The sequence below is a fragment of the Arachis ipaensis genome, chromosome B8, assembly GCF_059453495.1.
Source record: "Arachis ipaensis isolate K30076 ecotype BB chromosome B8, ASM5945349v1, whole genome shotgun sequence".
Lineage (NCBI taxonomy): Eukaryota > Viridiplantae > Streptophyta > Magnoliopsida > Fabales > Fabaceae > Arachis > Arachis ipaensis.
This window is the reverse complement of record NC_142443.1, coordinates 10,550,312-10,571,998: the sequence shown is the minus strand read 5'-3', so window position 1 is coordinate 10,571,998 and position 21,687 is coordinate 10,550,312. Positions and strand designations below refer to the sequence as shown.

Genomic DNA, 21,687 nt, shown 5'->3' with positions numbered 1-21,687 from the left:
ATAAAGGAATCTCTATACTATGACATAGAGGATTCCTATTCTTTTCTGTTCTCTTCTTTTTCATATGAGCAGGAGCAAGGATAAGAACATTCTTGTTGAAGCTAATCCGGAACCTGAAAAGACTCTAAAGAGGAAGCTAAGAGAAGCTAAAGCACAACACTCTGGAGAGGACCTGACAGAATTTTTCAAAAAAGAAGAAGAGATGGCCGAACCCAATAACAATGGTGGAGATGCAAGGAAGATGCTTGGTGACTTTATTGCACCCTCTTCTGACTTCTGTGGAAGAAGCATCTCAATTCCTGCAAGTGGAGCAAACAACTTTGAGCTTAAGCCTCAATTAGTTTCTCTGATGCAGCAGAATTGCAAGTTTCATAGACTTCCATTGGAAGATCCTCATCAGTTTTTAGATGAATTTTTGCAAATCAGTGATACTGTTAAGACCAATGGGGTTAATCCTGAGGTCTACAGACTTATGTTTTTCCCCTTTGCTGTAAGAGACAGAGCTAGAACATGGTTGGACTCACAACTTAAAGATAGCCTGAACTCTTGGGAAAAGTTGGTCAATGCTTTCTTGGCCAAATTATTTCCACCTCAAAAGTTGAGCAAGCTTAGAGTGGAAGTCCAAACCTTCAGACAGAAGGAAGGTGAATCCCTCTATGAAGCTTGGGAAAGATACAAGCAATTGATCAGAAGGTGTCCTTCTGACATATTTTTAGAATGGAGCATCATATGTATATTCTATGATGGTCTGTCTGAATTATCCAAGATGTCATTAGACCACTCTGCTGGAGGATCTCTTCATCTGAAGAAGACGCCTGTAGAAGCCCAGGAACTCATTGAAATGGTTGCAAATAACCAGTTCATGTACACTTCTGAAAGAAATCCTGTGAATAATGGGACAACTCAGAAAAAAGAAGTTCTTGAGATTGATACTCTAAATACCATATTGGCTCAGAACAAAATATTGACTCAGCAAGTCAATATAATTTCTTAGAGTCTGTCTGGAATGCAAGCTGCATCAGGCAGTACTAAGGAAGCTTCCTCTGAAGAAGAAGCCTATGACCCTGAGAACCCTGGAATGGAAGAAGTGAATTACATGGGAGATTTCTATGAAAACACTTACAATCCTTCATGGAGGAATCATCCTAATCTCTAATGGAAGGATCAATAGAAGCCTAATCAAGGCTTCAATAATAATAATGGTAGAAGAAACAGGTTTGGCAATAGCAAACCTTTTCCATCATCTTCTCAGCAACAGACAGAGAATTCTAAGCAGAGCCACTCTGACTTAGCAACTGTAGTCTCTGATATATCTAAAACCACTCTCAGTTTCATGACTGAAGTAAGGTCCTCCATTAGAAATTTGGAGGCACAAGTGGGTCAGCTGAGTAAAAAAGTTACTGAACTCCCTCCTAGTACTCTCCCAAGTAATACAGAAGAGAATCCAAAAAGAGAGTGCAAGGCCATAAATATAACCAACATGGCCAAACCTAGTGAGGAAGAAAAGACAGTGATTTTCAGTGAGGAATACCTCAATGGACATCTACTGGCCTCAAAGGAGTTTCCTAATGAGGAACTAAATGAATCTAAGGCTCATATAGAGACCATAGAGATTCCACTGAACTTCCTATTGCCATTCATGAGCTCTGATGAGTATTCTCCCTCTGAAGAGGATGAAGATATTATTGAAGAGCAAGTTGCTCAATATTTAGGAGCAATCATGAAGCTGAATGCCAAGCTATTTGGTAATGAGACTTGGGAGGATGAACCTCCATTGCTCATTAATGAACTAAATGATCTGGTTCAACTGAATTTACCTCAGAAGAAACAGGATCCTGGAAAGTTCTTAATACCTTGTACCATAGGCACCATGACCTTTAAGAAAGCTCTGTGTGACCTTGGGTCAAGTATAAACCTCATGCCCCTCTCTGTAATGGAGAAATTAGGGATCTTTGAGGTGCAAGCTGCAAGAATCTCACTAGAGATGGCAGACAATTCAAGGAAACAGTCTTATGGACTTGTAGAGGATGTCTTAGTGAAGGTTGAAGGCTTGTACATCCCTGCTAATTTCATAATCCTAGACACTGGGAAGGATGAAGATGAATCCATCATCCTTGGAAGACCCTTCCTAACCACAGCAAGAGCTGTGATTGATGTGGATAGAGGAGAGCTAGTCCTTCAATTGAATGAGGACTACCTTGTGTTTAAGGCTCAATGATCTTCTTCTGTAACCATGGAGAGGAAGCATGAAAAGCTTCTCTCAGTACAGAGTCAAACAGAGTCCTCACACTCAACTTCTAAGTTTGGTGTTGGGAGGCCAACACCATTAAACTCTAATTCTCTGTGAAGCTCTAAGAGCTTCACTATCAAGCTATTGACATTAAAGAAGTACTTGTTGGGAGGCAACCCAATGTTATTTAATTATATTTATCTATTTTCCATTGTTATTTTATGTTTTTTTTAGGTTGATGATCATGTGAAGTCACAAAAACAAATCAAAAATCAAAAATAGAATGAAAAATAACATTAAAAATAGCACACCCTGGAGGACAAGCTTACTGGCGTTTAAATGCTAGTAAGGGTAGCAGAATGGGCATTTAACACCCAGCCTGGCAGCATTCTGGGTGTTAAACGCCAGAATGGGCAGCACTCTGGGCGTTTAATGCCAGAAAGGGTTGTCTGGCACAGGCTGGCGTTAAACGCTAGAAATGGGCATCTGGCTGGCGTTTAACGCCAGAAATGGGCAGCAGAGTGGCGTTTAACGCCAGGAAAGGTAGCAGAGCTGGCGTTAAACGCCAGGATTGGCACAGAATGGGCGTTTGAACGCCAGGATGGTGCAAGGACTCAAATTCCTTGACACCTCAGGATCTGTGGACCCCACAGGATTTCCACCTACCCCACTTCTTCTTCTCTCCTCTTCACACCTTTCCATAACACTCTTCCCCAAACACCATTGACCAATCACCTCAATACCTCTTTCCCAAATATCCTTCACCTATCAAATCCTACCCTCTTCCCCACAACCTCTTCACCACTCACATCCATCCATCATTAAACCCCACCTACCTCACCATTCAAATTCAAACCATTTCCCTCCCAAACCCACCCACACATGGCCAAATACCCTCTCTCCCTTACCCTATAAATACCCCTTCTTACCACCTCCATCTTCACACAACATACACAATACTACCCCCCTTGGCCAAACCCTCTACACTACTCCATCTCCTCCAATTCTTCTTCTTCTACCCCTTTCTTTCTTCTTTTGCTCGAGGACGAGCAAGTCTTCTAAGTTTGGTGTGGGAAAAGTTAAAGCTTTTTGTTTTTTTCCATAACCATCAATGGCACCTAAAGCCGGAGAAACCTCTAGAAAGAGGAAAGGGAAGGTAATTGCTTCCACCTCCGAGTCATGGGATATGGAGAGATTCATCTCAAAGGTCCATCAAGACCACTTCTATAAAGTTGTGGCCAAGAAAAAGGTGATCCCTGAGGTCCCCTTTAAGCTTAAAAAGAGTGAATATCCGGAGATCCGACATGAAATGCGAAGAAGAGGTTGGGAAATTCTCACTAACCCCATTTAACAAGTCGGGATCTTAATGGTTCAAGAGTTCTATGCCAATGCATGGATCACTAAGAGCCATGACCAAAGTGTGAACCCGAACCCAAAGAATTGTCTCACAATGGTTTGGGAAAACTACTTGAATTTTAGTCCGGAAAATGTGAGGTTAGCATTCAACTTGCCAATGATGCAAGGAGATCATCACCCTTTCACTAGAAGGGTCAACTTTGATCAAAGATTTGACCAAGTCCTTAGGGACATTTGTGTGGAAGGCGCTCAATGGAAGAGAGATTCAAGAGGCAAGCCGGTTCAACTAAGAAGGCTTGACTTCAAACCCGTGGCTAGAGGATGGTTGAAGTTCATCCAACGCTCTATAATTCCTACTAGCAACCGGTCTAAAGTTACAATAGACCGGGCCATCATGATCCATAGTATCATGAGTGGAGAGAAAGTAGAAGTTCATGAGATCATATCCCTAGAACTCTACAAGGTGGTGGACAAGTCTTCCACTTTGGCAAGGTTAGTCTTCCCTCATCTCATTTGTCACCTATGCAATTTAGTTGGAGTTGTCATATAGGAAGACACCCTCATTGAAGAGGACAAGCCCATTACTAAGAAAAGGATGGAGCAAACAAGAGAGCCCACTCATGGACCTCAACAAGAGCATGAGGAAATTCCTCATTATGAAATTCCTGAGATGCCTCAAGGGATGCACTTTCCTCCACAAAATTATTGGGAGCAAATCAACACCTCCCTAGGAGAATTGAGTTCCAACATGGGACAACTAAGGATGGAGCACCAAGAGCATTCCATCCTCCTCCATGAAATTAGAGAAGACCAAAGAGCCATGAGGGAGGAGCAACAAAGGCAAGGAAGAGACATTAAGGAGCTAAAGCACTCTATAAGATCTTCAAGAGGAAGAACAAGCCGCCATCACTAAGGTGGACCCGTTCTTTAATTTTCTTGTTCTTTATTTTCTGTTTTTCGTTTTCTATGCCTTATATTTTATCTATGTCTTTGTCTTTATTACATGATCATTAGTGTCTAATGTCTATGTCTTAAAGTTATGAATGTCCTATGAATCCATCACCTTTCTTAAATGAAAAATGTTTTTAATTGCAAAAGAATAAGAAGTACATGGTTTCGAATTCTATCTTGAAATTAGTTTAATTATTTTGATGTGGTGGCAATACCTTTTATTTTCTAAATGAATGCTTGAACAGTGCATATTTTTGAATTTGTTGTTTATGAATGTTAAAATTGTTGGCTCTTGAAAGAATGATGAAAAAGGAGAAATATTATTGATAATCTAAAAAATCATAAAATTGATTCTTGAAGCAAGAAAAAGCAGTGAAAAGCTTGCGAAAAAAAAAAGAGAAAGAAAAAATGGCGAAAAAAAAAGAAAAGAAAAAGCAAGCAGAAAAAGCCAATGGTCTTTTAAACCAAAAGGCAAGGGTAAAATAAAAAGGATCCAAGGATTTGAGCATTAATGGATAGGAGGGCCCAAAGGAATAAAATCCTGGCCTGAGCGGCTAAACCAAGCTGTCCCTAACCATGTGCTTGTGGCATGAAGGTGTCAAGTGAAAAGCTTGAGACTGAGCGGTTAAAGTCGTGGTCCAAAGCAAAAAGAGTGTGCTTAAGAGCCCTGGACACCTCTAATTGGGAACTTTAGCAAAGCTGAGTCACAATCTAAAAAAGTTCACCCAATTATGTGTCTGTGGCATTTATGTATCCGGTGGTAATACTGGAAAACAAAATGCTTAGGGTCACGGTCAAGACTCATAAAGTAGCTGTGTTCAAGAATCAACATACTGAAATAGGAGAATCAATAACACTATCTGAATTCTAAGTTCCTATAGATGCCAATCATTCTGAACTTCAAAGGATAAAGTGAGATGCCAAAACTGTTCAGAAGCAAAAAGGCTACAAGTCCCGCTCATCTAATTGGAACTAAGTTCATTGATAAGTTTGGAATTCATTGTATATTCTCTTCTTTTTATCCTATTTTATTTTTAGTTGCTTGGGGACAAGCAACAATCTAAGTTTGGTATTGTGATGAGCGGATAATTTATACCCTTTTTGGCATTGTTTTTACATAGTTTTTAGTATGTTTTAGTTACTTTTTATTATATTTTTAATAGTTTTTATTCAAAAATAACATTTCTGGACTTTACTATGATTTCGTGTATTTTTCTGTGATTTCAGGCATTTTCTGACTGAAATTGAGGGACCTGAACAAAAATCTGATTCAGAGGCTGAAAAAGGACTGCAGATGCTGTTGGATTCTGACCTCCCTGCACTCGAAGTGAATTTTATGGAGCTACAGAATCCCAATTGGTGCTCTCTTAATTGCGTTGAAAAGTAGACATCCTGGGCTTTCCAGCAATATATAATAGTTCATACTTTGCCTGAGATTTGATGGCTCAAACTGGCATTCAAAGTCAGCCTAAAATATCTTGGCGTAAAACGCCCAAACTGGCACCAGAATTGGAGTTAAACGCCTAAACTGGCACCAAAGCTGGCGTTTAACTCCAGAAAAAGCCTAAGCACGAAAAAGCTTTAATGCTCAGCCCAAGCACACACCAAGTGGGCCCCGAAAGTGGATTTCTGCACTATCTGCACTCAGTTACTCATTTTCTGAAAACCCTAGGTTACTAGTTTAGTATAAAAAATACTTTTAGAGATTTATTTTACATCGAGAGAATATCTTTTGATCATTGTACACGTCTGGAGGCTGGCCTCATGGCCATGCCTAGACCTTTCACTTATGTATTTTCAACGGTGGAGTTTCTACATCCCATAGATTAAGGTGTGGAGCTCTGCTGTTCTTCATGAATTAATGCAATTACTACTATTTTTCTATTCAATTCACGCCTACTTCTTCTCTAAGATATACTCTCGTACTTAATTCAGTTAAGTCAGAATGAAGGGGTGACCCGTGACAATCACCTAATCTTCGTTACTCGCTTAGCCAAGATCGCGAGCCTGACAACCACAAAGCGGTCTACATGATGTTCAACGTAGTCATTGGACGACAGCTGGAGTATATTCTCTTGGGTTTCTAATCAAGGACTCACGTCTTCTCTCCTGACAACAGAGCAGCTGAATCTGAGATTAACCTTTGTGGTATAGGCTAGAACCATTGGCAGCATTCCTGGGATCCGGAAAGTCTAAACCTTGTCTGTGGTATTTCGAGTAGGATCCAGGATCCGAAAAGTCTAAACCTTGTCTGTGGTATTCCGAGTAGGATCTGGGAAGGGATGACTATGATGAGCTTCAAACCTGCGAATGTGGGGTGCAAGTGACAGTGCGCAAAAGGACAATGGTCCTATTCCGACGCTAGCAGAAACCGACAGATGATTAGCCCTGCGGTGACAGCACAGATGGATTTGTTTTCATCCGAGAGGATCATACAGCTTGCCATGGAAGGAGGTAACACATGGTTGGAAGAAGGCAGTAGGAAAGCAGAAGTTCAGAAGCAACAACGCATCTCCAGACGCTTATTTGAAATTTCCACCAATGAATTACATAAGTATCTCTATCTTATTTTCTGTTTTATTTATATTTTAATTATCAAAACATCATAACCAATTGAATTTGCCTGACTGAGATTTACAAGGATGACCATAACTTGCTTCAAGCCGAGAATCTCCGTGGGATTGACCCTTACTCACGTAAGTTATTACTTGGATGACCCTGTGCACTTGCTGGTTAGTTGTGCGGAGTTGTGAAAAAGAGTTGAGATTACGATCGTGCGTACCAAGTTGTTGGCGCAGTCGAGATCACAATTTTGTGCACCACTATACAATAAGTATCAAAGGCTTGGGAAGTAAATTCACCAGCAATATCAAGGTGAATTGCTTTCATTGGATTTTCTGGAAACTGTGCTTTTAATCAAATAGTTTGAGCAAGTAATCTCGCAAACGCCAGGTTGCGAGAAGACAATAAGCACACATGTAACCATCTCGAAGATGCATCTATTAGGACCATAAAATATCTAAAAGATCCATATGGTGAATGAATAGGTTCACATATATCACCTTGAATCCTTTCTAGGAATTTAGGGGACTCAAATCCAATCTTTACTGGTGATGGCCTTAAAATCAGCTTTCTTTGAGAACATGCAGCACAACAAAATTCACTAGATTTAAGAATCATTTGGTTCTTTAGTGAATGTCCATGAGAGTTTTTGATAATTCTCCGCATCATGGTTATTCCCAGATGACTCAATCGATCATGCCAAGTTATGAATTCATTTGGGCTAGTAAACTTCTGGTTTACAATGGTATGTGATTCAATTGCACTAATCTTGGTATAATATAACCCAGATGAAAGTGATGGTAACTTTTCTAATATAACATTTTTATTTAAATCATGAGTTGTGATACATAAGTACTCATGATTTTCCTCATTCATTGTTTCAATAAGATATCCATTTCGCTGAATATCTTTGAAACTCAATAAGTTCCTTAGAGATTTAGTAGACAATAGTGCATTATTTATTATGAATTTTGTTCCTCCAAGAAACAAATTATAGCTCTTCCGGAGCCTTCTATCACATTACTTGAGTCAATAATAGTATTAACATATTCTTCTTTTGGCACAAGATGAGTAAAATATATATTAGTTTTGAGAATAGTATGCGAACTTGCACTATCCGCAAGACAAACATCTTCACTATATGTCCTTGCCATTTTCTTCAAAGACAAATAATAATAACAAAATGACTAGAAGTATATGCACAGTAAAATTATTTTCTTGATTGTTTTTCTAAGAAATACTATACATAGTATCATATACTAAAAATTTTATTATTATTATTATTATTTTAAAACTGGGCACATTTAGTAATTTTGAAATTCGTAAATATTTTATTAAACATTATTTATATACATCCAGGGACGGATGTATGTATATGAGTGTGGGGGCAATCGCTCCCACTACGATTTGAAATTTTTTTGAGTAGTATATGATAATAATATTTATTTGCCCCACTAAATTATTAAATTTGACCCCACAATAATTTTTTACTCAATTTTTGGTACTTCATAGTCAATTTAAAAATTTCATATTAGATGTCATTAGAATGATCAATTCTCAATTTAAATAAAATTTGTGTTTTTTCTTAGAAATCAACTCGAAAGAGTGTTATTTATCTTTTTTTATATTAGTTTTAATTTTTTTTTCTGTAACAACTACATTAATTCAAAGAACTTTTTTAACTATGAATCTCAATAAGAATTGACTTCTAATTGTATAAGAAGTAAATTTCTAAATAAGTATTTACTTATATATATGTAAAAGAAATACTACACATCCAAGTCTTTTTATGAACTAAGTCTAACCAAGTTAAACAATAAAACTTAAAATAATATTCATAACTGATTTTTATTGTCTTAGACAAAATTGATTGGACTTGGTTAACAAAAAAATATGAATATGTAGCATTATCCTATATAAAAAGACAGATATTTATAAGGGTAAAGTGTATTTTTTGTCCCCGAAGTTTGGCAAAAGTTTTAAAAATATCCCTAAATTTTATTTTGTTTCAATTTTGTCCCAAAAGTTTTCGATTTGCATCAAATATATCCTTGGAGGCTAAATTTTCAAAAAAGTTAAGACCAATATAACAATAATGTATGAAAATTATGCTTGATTTGCTTGTGTTGAGTGGTTGTTCTTATGTTAAATTGAAACAAAATAAAATTTAGGGATATTTTTGAAATTTTTGTCAAACTTTAAGGACAAAAAATATACTTTACCCTATTTATAAATGATTATTTTAATGTTTTAATTTGTAAAATTAGATATTATAAAAACTAATCATGTTATATTTACATCGAAAATAACTACCTGTATATATATTGAAATAAAAAATACACATTAAAAATAAATTAAACAATACATATATTTATATACGAATACATAATAATTAATAAATAATTTGATAACTAATTTTTATGTATATATAATATTTTTATTATAAAAATTATTATTATATTATATATATATATATATTTGCCCCCACTATCAAAATTTTCTGGATCCGTCACTGAATACATCATACTTAAAATTCAGTTGCATAGAAAATAAAACTTAACAAAAAATTTATTATTTATTTACATGAATACTTAACAATCTCACATATTAAACTATTTCATCATTGATCAAATGACCAATATTTCCTTTAGGATTCTCAAAGAAATCAGATACATCATAATGAGTAGTGGAATTTTCAGCATCATTTGAAACGAAATTCGTCTCATTTTCTTTGTCGTCTTTTTTCAAAGATGCTTGATAAAGATCGACTAGGTGCCTTGTGGTACGACAGGTACGCGACCAATGGCCCTTTTCACCACAACGGAAATATTGATCCTCTGTTGATTTATTTTGTCTTTCTTTATCCCACTTCTGGTGAGATCCTTTTTTGTGAATGATAAACCCATATTTCATGATATATATTGTGCTCAATTTAAGTGATTTATTCAACCCTTCACCCACTTATTCATGTAAATTGCATGGTTTTACTTTTTCTTCCTTATTATGTGATATATGTGAAATACATATTTCCTATGCTTTGAAATTAATTATTTTAATCACCCTTTATTATCATTCGATGCCGTGATTTGTGTGTTGAGTAGTTTCAGATCTTCTAAGGCAGGAATGACTTAAAGGATGGAAAGGAAACATATAAAAATGGAAGGAAAGCACAAAATGGAGTTTTTGAAAAAACTGGCAGCGACGCGAACGTATGGACGACACGGTCGCATGCCCAGCGTGAAAAGGCAGCGACGCGAACGCGTGACTGACGCGGACGCGTGCCTTGATCAGAATGCAGATGACACGTACGCGTGACCGAAGCGGACGCGTGACAAGGAAAACTCCAGATGACGCGACCGCATGACCCACGCGGACGCGTGACAGACGCCACGCACCAGAAATTACAGAAAACGCTCCCAGCGATTTCTGATACCCTTTTTGGCCCAGATCTAAGTCCAGATGGCACCGATTAGAGGTTATAAAGTGGGGGAATGCATCCATTCATTAAGAATGTCTTCAATTATTTACTTTTCACAGTTTTAGATGTAGTTTTTAGAGAGAGAGGTTCTCTCCTCTCTCTTAGGTTTTAGGATTAGGATTCCTCTTAAAGGATTTAGAATTTCAACTCTTCATCAGGTTCAATATTTCTTTTACTTTATATTTCTCTTTTACTTTTAGATATTTTAATGCTATCTTTTAATTACTTATGTTACTAGATTGGCTTATGAACCATTCATGTTTAGATTTGATTTTCTATTTAATATAATTTGAGGCATTTCAGAATTATGATTGCTTTCCTTCGTTTATATTAATAATTTAGATTTTCTCCTTTTGGCCTTGGTTGATTAATTGGTAACTCTTGAGTTGTCAAACTCATCGTGATTGATAATTGTTATCCTTGCTGATTGATTTAAATCCCTATAACTCTAGTATTTCCTTAGGAATTGACTAGGACTTTAGGTGTTAAATTGATTTACCCACTCGACTTACCTTCATAGTTAGAGGTTGACTTAGTGGAGAGCAAAATATAATTTTCATCACCATTGATAAGGATAACTAGGATAGGACTTCCGAATTTTCATACCTTGCCAAGAGTTTATTTTACAGTTATTTATTTATTTTATTTGTCATTTAAATTATTTGTTCCTTACTTTCAAAACCCCCAATTTACAAAACTTATAACCAATAATAAGAACACCTCCCTGCAGTTCCTTGAGAAGACGACCCGAGGTTTAAATACTTCGGTTATCAATTTATTTAGGGGTTTGTTACTTATGACAACCAAAACGTTTGTAAGAAAGGACTTTTGTTGGTTTAGAAACTATACTTGCAACGGGAACTTATTCTGAATTCTAGACCATGCAAAAGTTCTCTCTTCAAAAATGGCGTCGTTGCCAGGGATCTGCAAATGTGTGCCTTATTATTGGTTATTGTAAATATTTTTCTTTTATTAGTTTATTTGTTTTTGTTTTCCCCTTTTTGTTTTTTATTAGCTACTATGAATTCTCACCCCTCTCGCTTTGAGTTTGGTTCTAATATTGTTGAAAGGAGTGGAAGCTATAACAGGAATATGCATCAAGGTCTGAGCGATCAATGACGGATGGAGCCAAGAGGATCTGATCAACCCTTTAGGCAACAACACCCTCCACAGTATCACAGACAAGGACCACTTTACAATGCATACCAAGCTAATAGATATGGTGGACAACCTTGTAACTACCAACAAGCCCCACCCTGTGCTTATAGACCATCCTCTCAACGCAGATTTGAACCACCACACTCACAAGTTCCTTTTCACCATTCACCACCGTATGATCCTTATTTACCACAATCACAATCCAATTACTCCTAAGAACCACCACATTCTTATTTTGAACCCTTTCCCCCAACCAATGAAACCTCACACCCACCCCAACCTCCAGTAAATGACAAACTTCGTGTTCTTCTTCAAGGGCAAGCAAAGATAGAAAAGGGCGTACTGGAACTCACTACTGCCGTAACTAAGGTAGTAAATTTAATAGCTTCCCGACATCTGAGAACTCAATGTACTCCCATGGCTGCATGTGGGGAATCAAAAGAAAAGCGTAGCATGAAGGAGACACTAGAGACCTCGGTGGACAATGAGGAGCATGGTTTTGTACTGGAACGAGTAGAGGAAGCCATGATAGTTGTAGAGGAGGAAGTGGTTGAAGATTTAGGAGATGCTGAACCTCCATGGGAATCAAGAACCGTAAAGGATTCCACTGAGAAGTCCGAAATTGATGCCAAGGAGGACAGTGCACAACCTCCACAGCATATGCCTTGTGAAGAATTGGACGGAACAGACCAAGAAGTTGATTCCATGGGCAGTGACGATCTTGAATCAAGCTTTCCTAGTCACGAACTCACATCCGCAACTGAATTCCTTGAGCTTGAAGAACCTTATCCAAGTGAATACGAAGATGACGTCGAGGTAGATTTCTCTCAACCTCCAACGTATGACTTAAGTGATGAGAAAGAGATAGAAGACTTTGATCAAGACGCAGTTGCAGCTGAAGAATTTTACAAAGAAGTGGAGGAATTCACAGAAGATTACAAGGGAGTAGAATTTACAGAACCACTGGAAACACCTATCCCAAGGCCATTACCACCTAATACAAGCTTCAAGTGGGTACAATTATTAACCTTTATCTTTACTTTTCCACTTGAATATGGTTTGCTTGAAACAGATGGCCAGCTTAGAGCTCTCTGCGGCTTTAAGAATAAGAGGGAAATGGCTCGCACTCGGAGCTGGTGTACAAGATTCAATAAGGTTCCACGCTTCAATTCGAAGTGCAAGGATTGGTATCAAGTTCAATTGAATGGGTCACGGAAGACGTTTGGTCATCTTGGTGAGAATACAAATTCTAAACCGCCCGGATGGAAGCATATAGATCAAGACAAAGGCGGATTTAAAAGCAAAGTTTGGGATCTTGGAATCTATTCTGACATTCGTCACCCCGGGAGCCTGAGAATCTGTTTAAAGCTGCTCAAAGGCTTCACATGCCTAGTTTGGGACCCCAGAGGCTGTTGGCATTCCAAACGTTGGTGGAGATTTCTGGATGAATTTAAGCATAAGCCACCATAACAGGAAGCTCATCCAATGTCCAACTTAAGGACTTTAACTAAAAGTGCTAGGTGGGAGACAACCCACCATGGTATGGCCATTTCTTTTTCAATTTTTATTTTGTATTGTTTGATTTTATGTTATATTATTTTTTTGAACCTGGATGTTATTCATAGCATTTGCATTAGCATTGCATACTGCATAATTGCATACTTGCATATAAAAAAAAGGGGGGGGGGAAGGCGTGCGACGTGACCGCATTGCTAACGCGTTCGCGTCAGTTGCGAAAACCACCTCCCACACGTCCGCGTCAACCACGCGAATGCGTGCTCTGGAAATCGGCGTAAAAATCCAACGCCCAGAAATCTGGGCTGGAATCGTGCGGCTGGTGTGCGTTTAGCACAACACGGCTCACGCGTTCGCGTCCATCACGCGAACGCGTCATTTGCACAATACTCATCCCACGCGAAAGCGTGAGCGGCACGTCCGCATCGCGTGGATTGCACAACACCCTAAATGAAGACAGAGAGTTGCGCTGAAACGACGCTGGAATTGTGCGTTTAGCACAATTTCCAGTGATGCAGTCGCGTGCCTCACGCGACCGCGTCATTCATCCTTTTACCCATTCCATGCGATCGCGTCACTCACGCAATCGCGTCAACCCCATTCCACCCTAGCCACGCGACCGCGTGCCCCACGCGTTCGCGTGGATTCAAATTCACTAACCCCAAGTGACGCGAAACCCTACCCGTCACGCCCCCCCTCATTCCCCTTCTTCTTCCTTTCTTCTCTGCAACCCACCACCACTCCCATCCGATCACCTCCGACCGCCACATCACCCTCAACCACCCAGCCACGCGTCATTCATTCTTTTACCCATTCCATACGATCGCGTCAACCACGCGATCGTGTCAACCCCATTCCACCCTAGCCACGCGATTGCGTGACCCACGCGTTCGCGTGGATTAAAATTTATTAACCCCAGTGACGCGAAACCCTAACCCCCCCCCGCGTCCCCATTCTCCTTCCCCAACCCCCTCTGCTCTCTCTCCCTCCTCCCTCTGCACCCATCACCACCGCCAACCACCCCTGACCGCCGCACCAGCGCCACCAACCCAGACCCACCGCGACGCCCCCTGCCCTTCTTTCTTCTCCCCTCCTTCTTCCCTCTCTTCTTTCCCTACGCCACTGCCCCCCTCCACCGCGAACCACCACTGTCCGCCCCCAGCACCACCTCCCACCGTCACAACCACCCTTTGCCCCACAACCTTCGAACCCTCCTCCCTTCCCCTCCCTGTACCCCAACCCTAACCCAGCACCATCAAACCATCCCTGCCGCCACCAAGGTCCACCGCCGCATTGCCGCTAACACCACCCCACTCCCACCACCTCTCTTAGTTCCATACTTGTGCCTCTAATCACCAGGTTCCGCCGAACGCCACTTTTCTTTCATTCGTAGTTCGTTGCATATTTTTCAGTTTATGTTTAAAATTAGGATAGTTAGAAATGTATGTTGTAGTGGATTCTAGGTGGTTAGATAGTTAGGATGTGGTTAGTGGATTTAGGCCTGCTAATTGCACCGTACTTGTTGCTTGTTTTACATATTCTGCAATTTTGTTCTGCCTGTGATGTTAGTATTGTTCATATGTTGATTCTTACTGCTCATGCTGCTATTGAGACTGCTCTTTCATGTTCATATTATTTATGTCTATTTGCATCTTTATTTTAATTTTTATGAACTGTTCTGCTTGCTGTTTATTACCCGGGAACATCCAATTTTAGCCGGAATGCTGCCCAATTTTCTGTAAATTGTTTTGATTTTCATTCATGTTTTGGTTTTGGCAATCTGAATTTGGCATTCCTTAGCTTTTCCCAAACCACTTCATGAATGCACGGGCCAGCATTCTTATTCCTTTAGATTTCTTGGTTTATAAATTGCACTTTTGATGATTCGATTTTAATTTTTTGCTATTTTTATATCTTTATGAATCATCATCAATAACCTGATATTTTTGAATATGAGTTGCCTAGTATTTCAATTTGTGTATTTCTTGTTACTTAGGAAACAATTCTCAATGCCACTTACTTTAACTTTCTTTCCTCCTAACTTACTGCTTTTCACTTTTAACCACTTTTAACTTTCTAACTTCTCCTTGCTTTTTACCTAACTCCTTCAACCTTTTCACTCATGGCGTGTTTATTGTTTTTCCTAATTAACAGGTATTCTACTTATAACATATTTTGGATTGTAATTTCTCATCTCATCTTTTTAACTCCGACACAATCCAAAATGCACAATTATTCAACTCATTTCATAATTCCACTGCTCCTTTGCCACTATTTTCTTATCTTATTCTTTGCCTACTTGTTTTCCTATTTTTATTATATCCTAGATTTCTATTTTTCAGGATGGCTGACCCTCAGCGAAAAGGAAAAGGAAAGGCAACAATTGGCAAACGGAAAAGAGGTGAATCCTCTATGTCTATCCTGGAGATTATGCATGATGACTCCTGGCGGGAAAAGCACTTTACCCCGCAGGAGAAGGCTGACCAGCTCCTCCCTGCCAATGATCCCATTAAGTTTGCAAACCGATACTGTGAGCTGAAGTATCCAGTGTTTGCCACCTCCAGAAACCTGTACCTAGAGCGGACTCTGAAAATTCCAGAAGAACTACAGAAGTACACCTCCGATAAGATCAAACAGAGAGGCTGGTTCTTCTTCGAGAGAAATTTGACTGAGGTCAATGCTTCATGGGTAAGAGAGTTTTACTGCAATTATTTCAAGACTTCCATGGATGCAGTGCACCTCAGAGGAAAATAGATATTGGTCACTGAGGAAGCCATTGAGGATATTCTGCGCCTTCAGCCTAAGTCAAATAAGCCTGACGGTTACCAAAAGGCTGAAGAGGACATGCGTTTTATGAGATTTGACTGGGATGCTGTCAAGCAGAGGATAGCCCTTGATCCGACTGTCCCCTGGGTCATGGGAAAGAACACAACAATGCCTAAGGGAATCAAGCTGATGTATCTGAATGATGAGGCTCGGCTCTGGCACCAGATCCTGAGCAACTTTGTTATGCCGAGCACTCATGAGACGGAGCTGCCTGCCACTATGATCACCCTTCTCTGGTGTGTGATGGAGGGTAAGGACCTGTACCTCCCACGATTCATCCGGCACTATATAGCTAAGGTCCATGTCAGAGGCACCCTTCCTTTCCCTTACCTGGTCACCCAGCTAGGCCGTCGAGCTGACGTGCCTTGGGAGGATGTTGATGAGAAGCCACCTACTGCGGACTGCAAGAAGATTATCCCTCACAGCAGGAAGTTTCTGGCTTTAGGCTACAGACCTCCATTCCTTACTGCTTCTGATGAGACAGCCGCACCTTCCGCTGCCCCTTCTTCATCCACTACTGAAGCAGCCCCACCCACTGCACCTCCAGCTGCTCCTGAGCCTATTTACCATTTGGTGCATTGACTCTTCGCTCGCTTGGATCGTATGGAGCGTCGCAACAAGTGACGCTATGAGCACGTCAAGTTGATGATCCGATCCGGTGGCGACATCCCCTCCGAGCCTGACACCCCTTCTGATACATCTGAGGTGGAGGAGGATGACAAACCCCAATTTGACGGTTTGTTTTGCATTGAATTTAGAGTATTTTGATAACCTTTTGTCACATTTAGCCTAAGAATTAGCATGGTTTTGTTATCTCTTCCATAATTGTGCTTAAGTGTGAAAACATGCTTTTTAAGCCTTATTTTGATGAATTCTAGTTTCTGTTTGATTCCATAAGATGCCTTGATGTGTTTGCTAGTAATCTCAGGTTGAAATAGGCTAGGCATGAATCAAAGGAAGCAAGGAAGAAAGCATGCAAGTGGAGAGAAGCACAAAAAGTCAAAGAAGCAAAGTCAGTCGTGCACGCGTACGCGCACAAGGCGCTCGCGCACACATTGCGAAACAGGCCAAGGACGCGCACGCGTACCATGCGCGCACGCGCCGATGATAGCACATGACCTCATTAATGCAACACGTGCCTGGCGATTTGAGAGGTTTTCTGAACCCATTTTTGGCGCCAAATTGCTAAGGGAAAGGAATAAAAGGATGAAGGATTAAGGGGAAGGCATGAGGAGAATGATCATGATCACTCCCAACCACTAATCACTTTTAGTTTAGTTTAGTTTTGAGAGTTAGTTTCTAGAGAAAGAAGCTCTCACTTCTCTCTAGAATTAGGATTAGGTTTAGTTTAATAATCTTAGATCTAGATTTTAATTCATGCTTTCATCTCCTTCTACCTCTGAATTCTTTGTTGCTACATTCATCTTCTTCTATTCTTTAGTTGTAATTTCCTTTATGTTGTTCTTATGTTTTGTTGTAGATCTACTTTTGCTCCTTCTATTTTCTTTCAATTCAATTAGAGGTAATTCATAATAATTGTGTTCCTTTTGATTGTTGTTGTTAATTCCTTGCCATAATTGTTGTTAGATTCTATTTTTGTTATCAAATTACTTTGCTTTTCTTTTATGCCTTCTAAGTGTTTGATGAAATACTTGGTTGGATTTTAGTATAGATTTTTTTCCTCTTGGCTATGGTAGAGTAATTAGTGACGCTTGAGTTATCTAATTCCTTTGTTGATTGATAATTGGAGAGATTGCTAATTAGTTTGGAGTGCACTAAAGCTAGTCTTTCCTTGGGAGTTGGCTAGGACTTGTGGCTCAAGTCAATTCATCCACTTGACTTTCCTTTCTTTAGTAAGGGTTAACTAAGTGGTAGCAATGAACAATTCTCATCACAATTGAGAAGGATAACTAGGATAGGACTTCTAGTTCTCATATCTTACCAAGAGCTTGTTAGTTGTTAGTTTATTTTCTTTGCCATTTATATTTCTTGTCCAAAAGCTTAAAAACCCCAAATATAATTCACAACCAATAACAAGACACTTCATTACAATTCCTAGGGAGAACGACCCGAGGTTTGAATACTTCGGTTTATAAATTTTAGGGGTTTGTTTTAGTGACAAACAACTTTTTGTATGAAAGGATTAGTGATTGGTTTAGAAACTATACTTGCAACGAGATTTCATTTGTGAAATTCTAAACCGTCAAAAATCCATTCGTCAAAATGGCGCCGTTGCCGGGGATTTGCAATGGTGTTATATTATTGGTTATTGTACATATGTGAATAGTGTGAATATCTTGCTTTTTGCTTTATTTGCTAGTTGTAGAATTTTATTTCTCTTATTTTCCATTATCTTTTGATTTTTGTTTTCTCTTTCCATTATGAACTCTCATTTTGGCTATGAGTGTGATTACAACTATGTTGTAGGTGATGAGGACTATAATGGAGATGTGTATCAAGGATGGGACAATCAAAGGTGGGAAGAGCCATATGCTTATGATCAATCATCATGGCAACAACCCCCACCAATGCACTATGAGGAAGAGCCATTCTTTGATGCATATCAATCAAATGGCTATGGTGGATCTCCTTGTGATTTCCAAGAACCACCACTATATGCCTATGAGTCATATCCTCAACATGACCCTCAACCACACTCACAAGCCTATTTTCAACAAACACCTCCATATGACCATGATCCTTACCCACCATACCAACCTCCTTTTGAACCATATGAGCCATACATGGAACCACAATTCTAAGATTACTACTCCCAAGAACTACTTCAATACACACCACCATCTCACCAAGAAGAACCACCTTCCTATAATGAACCCTTTCTCCAAGACAATGAACCTTCTTATCCATTCCAACCTCTAATGGATGGAACCCTTGGTGTTCTTCTTCAAGGACATGAGGAGATGACAAGGGATGTGCAACAATTCATGACCGCCTTGGATGCAGTGGTAAACCGGTTAGCATCCCAACTTTTGGACACTCAAGGAACTTCCATGGCTCAAGAAGAGCATAGCATGAAGGAGAGATTGGAAACTCCGGTGGAAAAGGAGGAAGGCTACTTTGTGTTAGAACAATTGGAGGAACCTATGACCATTGAAGAAGAGGAAGAAGTGGTTGAAGACTTAGGAGATGCGGAACTTCCATGGGAAGCTAAAATCAAAGAAAATCCCTCCAAGAAGAGTAAATTTGATGTTGAGGAGGAATGTGCACAACCTCCAAGGCATATTCTATATGGAGACTTGGAGAGAATGAAGCAAGAATTGAGTTCCCTTGGTGATGAAGATCATGCACCCAATCCTCTTGGTGAAGAATCCTTTGAATTTGAAGAACCTTCTCCCAATGAATATAAAAGTGATGTGGAGGTAGATTTCTCTCAACCTCCCATTTATGACTTGAGTGATGTTGAAGAGTTAGAGGAAGTTGATGAACAAAGGATTGAAAATGAAGAAGTTTATGAAGAGGTGGAGGTTGACAAGGAAGCAAACAAGGGAGTAGAGCTTGCAAGCACATTGGAGATACCTCTCCCCAAGCCACCACCGTCCATTCTCTCATTCAAGTGGGTAAATTCCTTATACTTAAGCTTTGTTATTCCCCTTGAATATGGTTTGCTTGAGACGGATGGTCAACTTAGAAAAATTAGTGGCTTTAAGAGTAAAAAGGAGATGGTTAGTGGTTGGAAGCATCCTTCTAGGTTCATTATGGTCACATGTCCAAAGCTTGATAGCAAAGGTTGGTGTATAACTAGAGTACATGGGTCTAGAAGGATGTTTAGTCACTTTGTTGAGAATTCACCTTGCTCACCACCCACATGGATTAATGATAATCAACTTGGAGATGGGTGTGAAGACAAAATATGGGATCCGGGAACACATGAGGATCAACATTGGGAGCCCATGGTTTGTGAAGAACTCCATCAAAGCTTGGAGATATTAATCTTGAATGATGGAGCTTATTGGAAGTCCAAGCATTGGTGGAAGTTCCAAGATGAGTACAAGCACAAGCCACCTTGAGAGAAGCTCCCCATAAGTCCAACTTAAGGACAATAAACAAAAGTGCTAGGTGGGAGACAACCACCATGGTAAAATCCTTTCATTTTCTCTTTTGTATATATTGGTAGAATTAGTTTAATTTCATGTTTTGTTTAGTTAGTTGAGTATGTTTGGTAGTTTAAGTATGTTAAATAAGGTTTTATGGTGTTTTGGTAGCTGTTTGGAGGTTTGGAATGCTTGGATTGGTGCAAAAACATAGAAAAAATTTTGAAAAATAGAGCACCATCCACGCGTACGCGTACATGGCGCGTACGCGCACTTACAGCATTTTCGACCATCCACGCGCGCGCGCCATGCGAGCGTACGCGTGGATTGAGAAGTTCCAACCTCCATACATTTTCCAGAGAGTTGTGCCTGCGCCGCGCCAACGTTGTGCCTCTGGCACAAACCTATTTGCGCACTCGCGCACATGACGCGTACGCGTCACTCTCGAAATAAGCCATCCGCGCGCCCGCAGCATGCGCGCGTACGCGCGGATTTCCTTCCTTCACCACATTTCTTTTCTTCTCCTCTTTCTATTTTTTTCCTTCTCCTTTCTCCTACCCCTCATCCAACACTTCCAAACACCATTGACAACCATTTATTTTAGTTAACAAATTAGTTAGTTAGTTAGTTGATTAGTTAGTTTTAGTTTAGTTTTCATTTTATTTTCTCTCTTTTCATCATAAGTGTTGGAGTATTGACTTTGTTTACTATACATTGCTATATCCCTTATTGCCTAAATGCTATTTTAGCATGAATAATTTTAGATAATCTTTGTTGGATTCTATGATTGAGGTTATATTTTGTTACTTGGTTTTGAGTTCTTCATGCTTACCTTTTGAAAAATACCAAGTGATGAAAATTGTCTTCGAGCCTATAACTCTTTTGAATTGCATGTTGTAGCTAGCCACCATGTGATTTGAACCATATTCTTTGATTAGGCAATCTCTTGATGGATAATGTTGAGCATTTACCTTAATGCTTTGTATTTCATGATTATATCCATCCATATGTTTGACTTGAATGCTTTCATGCTTCTCTAATGCTTGTCTTACCTTACAAGCTTACTTAAAGCATCTCAAGCACACTAGGATAAGTGAAGTGCATGCTTCTTTTGTGACATAGCTTTTATGCTAATGTGTATTCTAAACCGCGCAATTTAGAATTCACACACCTAATATTTCTTAATGTCACACTAATTCACTCACCTCATTCTAGTGATTTACCTCATTCCAACAATGTATGCTTCCTTGCTTTTATATCTTCTCATCTTATGGTGTTATATTTTTGTTTTTCATAACGAATGCACCACAAGCAACCATGGAAGTGGAAGAAAGAACACATAGCAATCCGGAGAGTCGCCGCACCCCCTTGCTCATCTTTGAGTGCACCGAGGACGGTGCAAACTTTTAAGTGTGGGGAGGTCGTCCGACCGGTCGGCGATTTTGGGTGACAAATTTCTAATCCCAACACTTTTGCATTTCATTTTAGGATTTTAGGATTTTTACTTGCATTTTCTTATTTTTGCATATGTATACACAATAAGCTTAGTCAAGATAATG

The 21,687-nt window shown here is 39.5% G+C and overlaps 1 protein-coding gene, 1 non-coding gene and 1 pseudogene across 2 annotated transcripts; 2 read left to right on the top strand and 1 right to left on the bottom strand.

The window, feature by feature from the left end:
* Positions 1 to 604: 604 nt before the first annotated feature.
* Positions 605 to 708, bottom strand: LOC148547192 (small nucleolar RNA R71). Its single transcript, XR_015898239.1, has one exon. It is a non-coding gene; the product is annotated as a small nucleolar RNA R71 (small nucleolar RNA).
* Positions 709 to 1,333: 625 nt separating this feature from the next.
* On the top strand, positions 1,334 to 8,521 carry LOC148547191 (uncharacterized). The gene is made up of 2 exons (XM_088495323.1): positions 1,334 to 2,173; positions 8,459 to 8,521. Exons 1-2 carry the CDS (start codon positions 1,334 to 1,336, stop codon positions 8,519 to 8,521), a joined length of 903 nt encoding a protein of 300 aa, XP_088351449.1.
* Positions 8,522 to 18,457: 9,936 nt separating this feature from the next.
* On the top strand, positions 18,458 to 20,104 carry LOC148547190 (uncharacterized; annotated as a pseudogene).
* The last annotated feature ends 1,583 nt before the right edge of the window (positions 20,105 to 21,687 follow it).

Excerpts from the sequence above, each read along its gene's own strand:
- LOC148547191 (XM_088495323.1), top strand. The coding sequence starts at position 1,334 with ATGACTGAAGTAAGGTCCTCCATTAGAAATTTGGAGGCACAAGTGGGT. Across the intron at positions 2,174-8,458 it reads ATGTGGATAGAGGAGAGCTA|GGACGGATGTATGTATATGA; the intron begins GTCCTTCAATTG and ends ATATACATCCAG.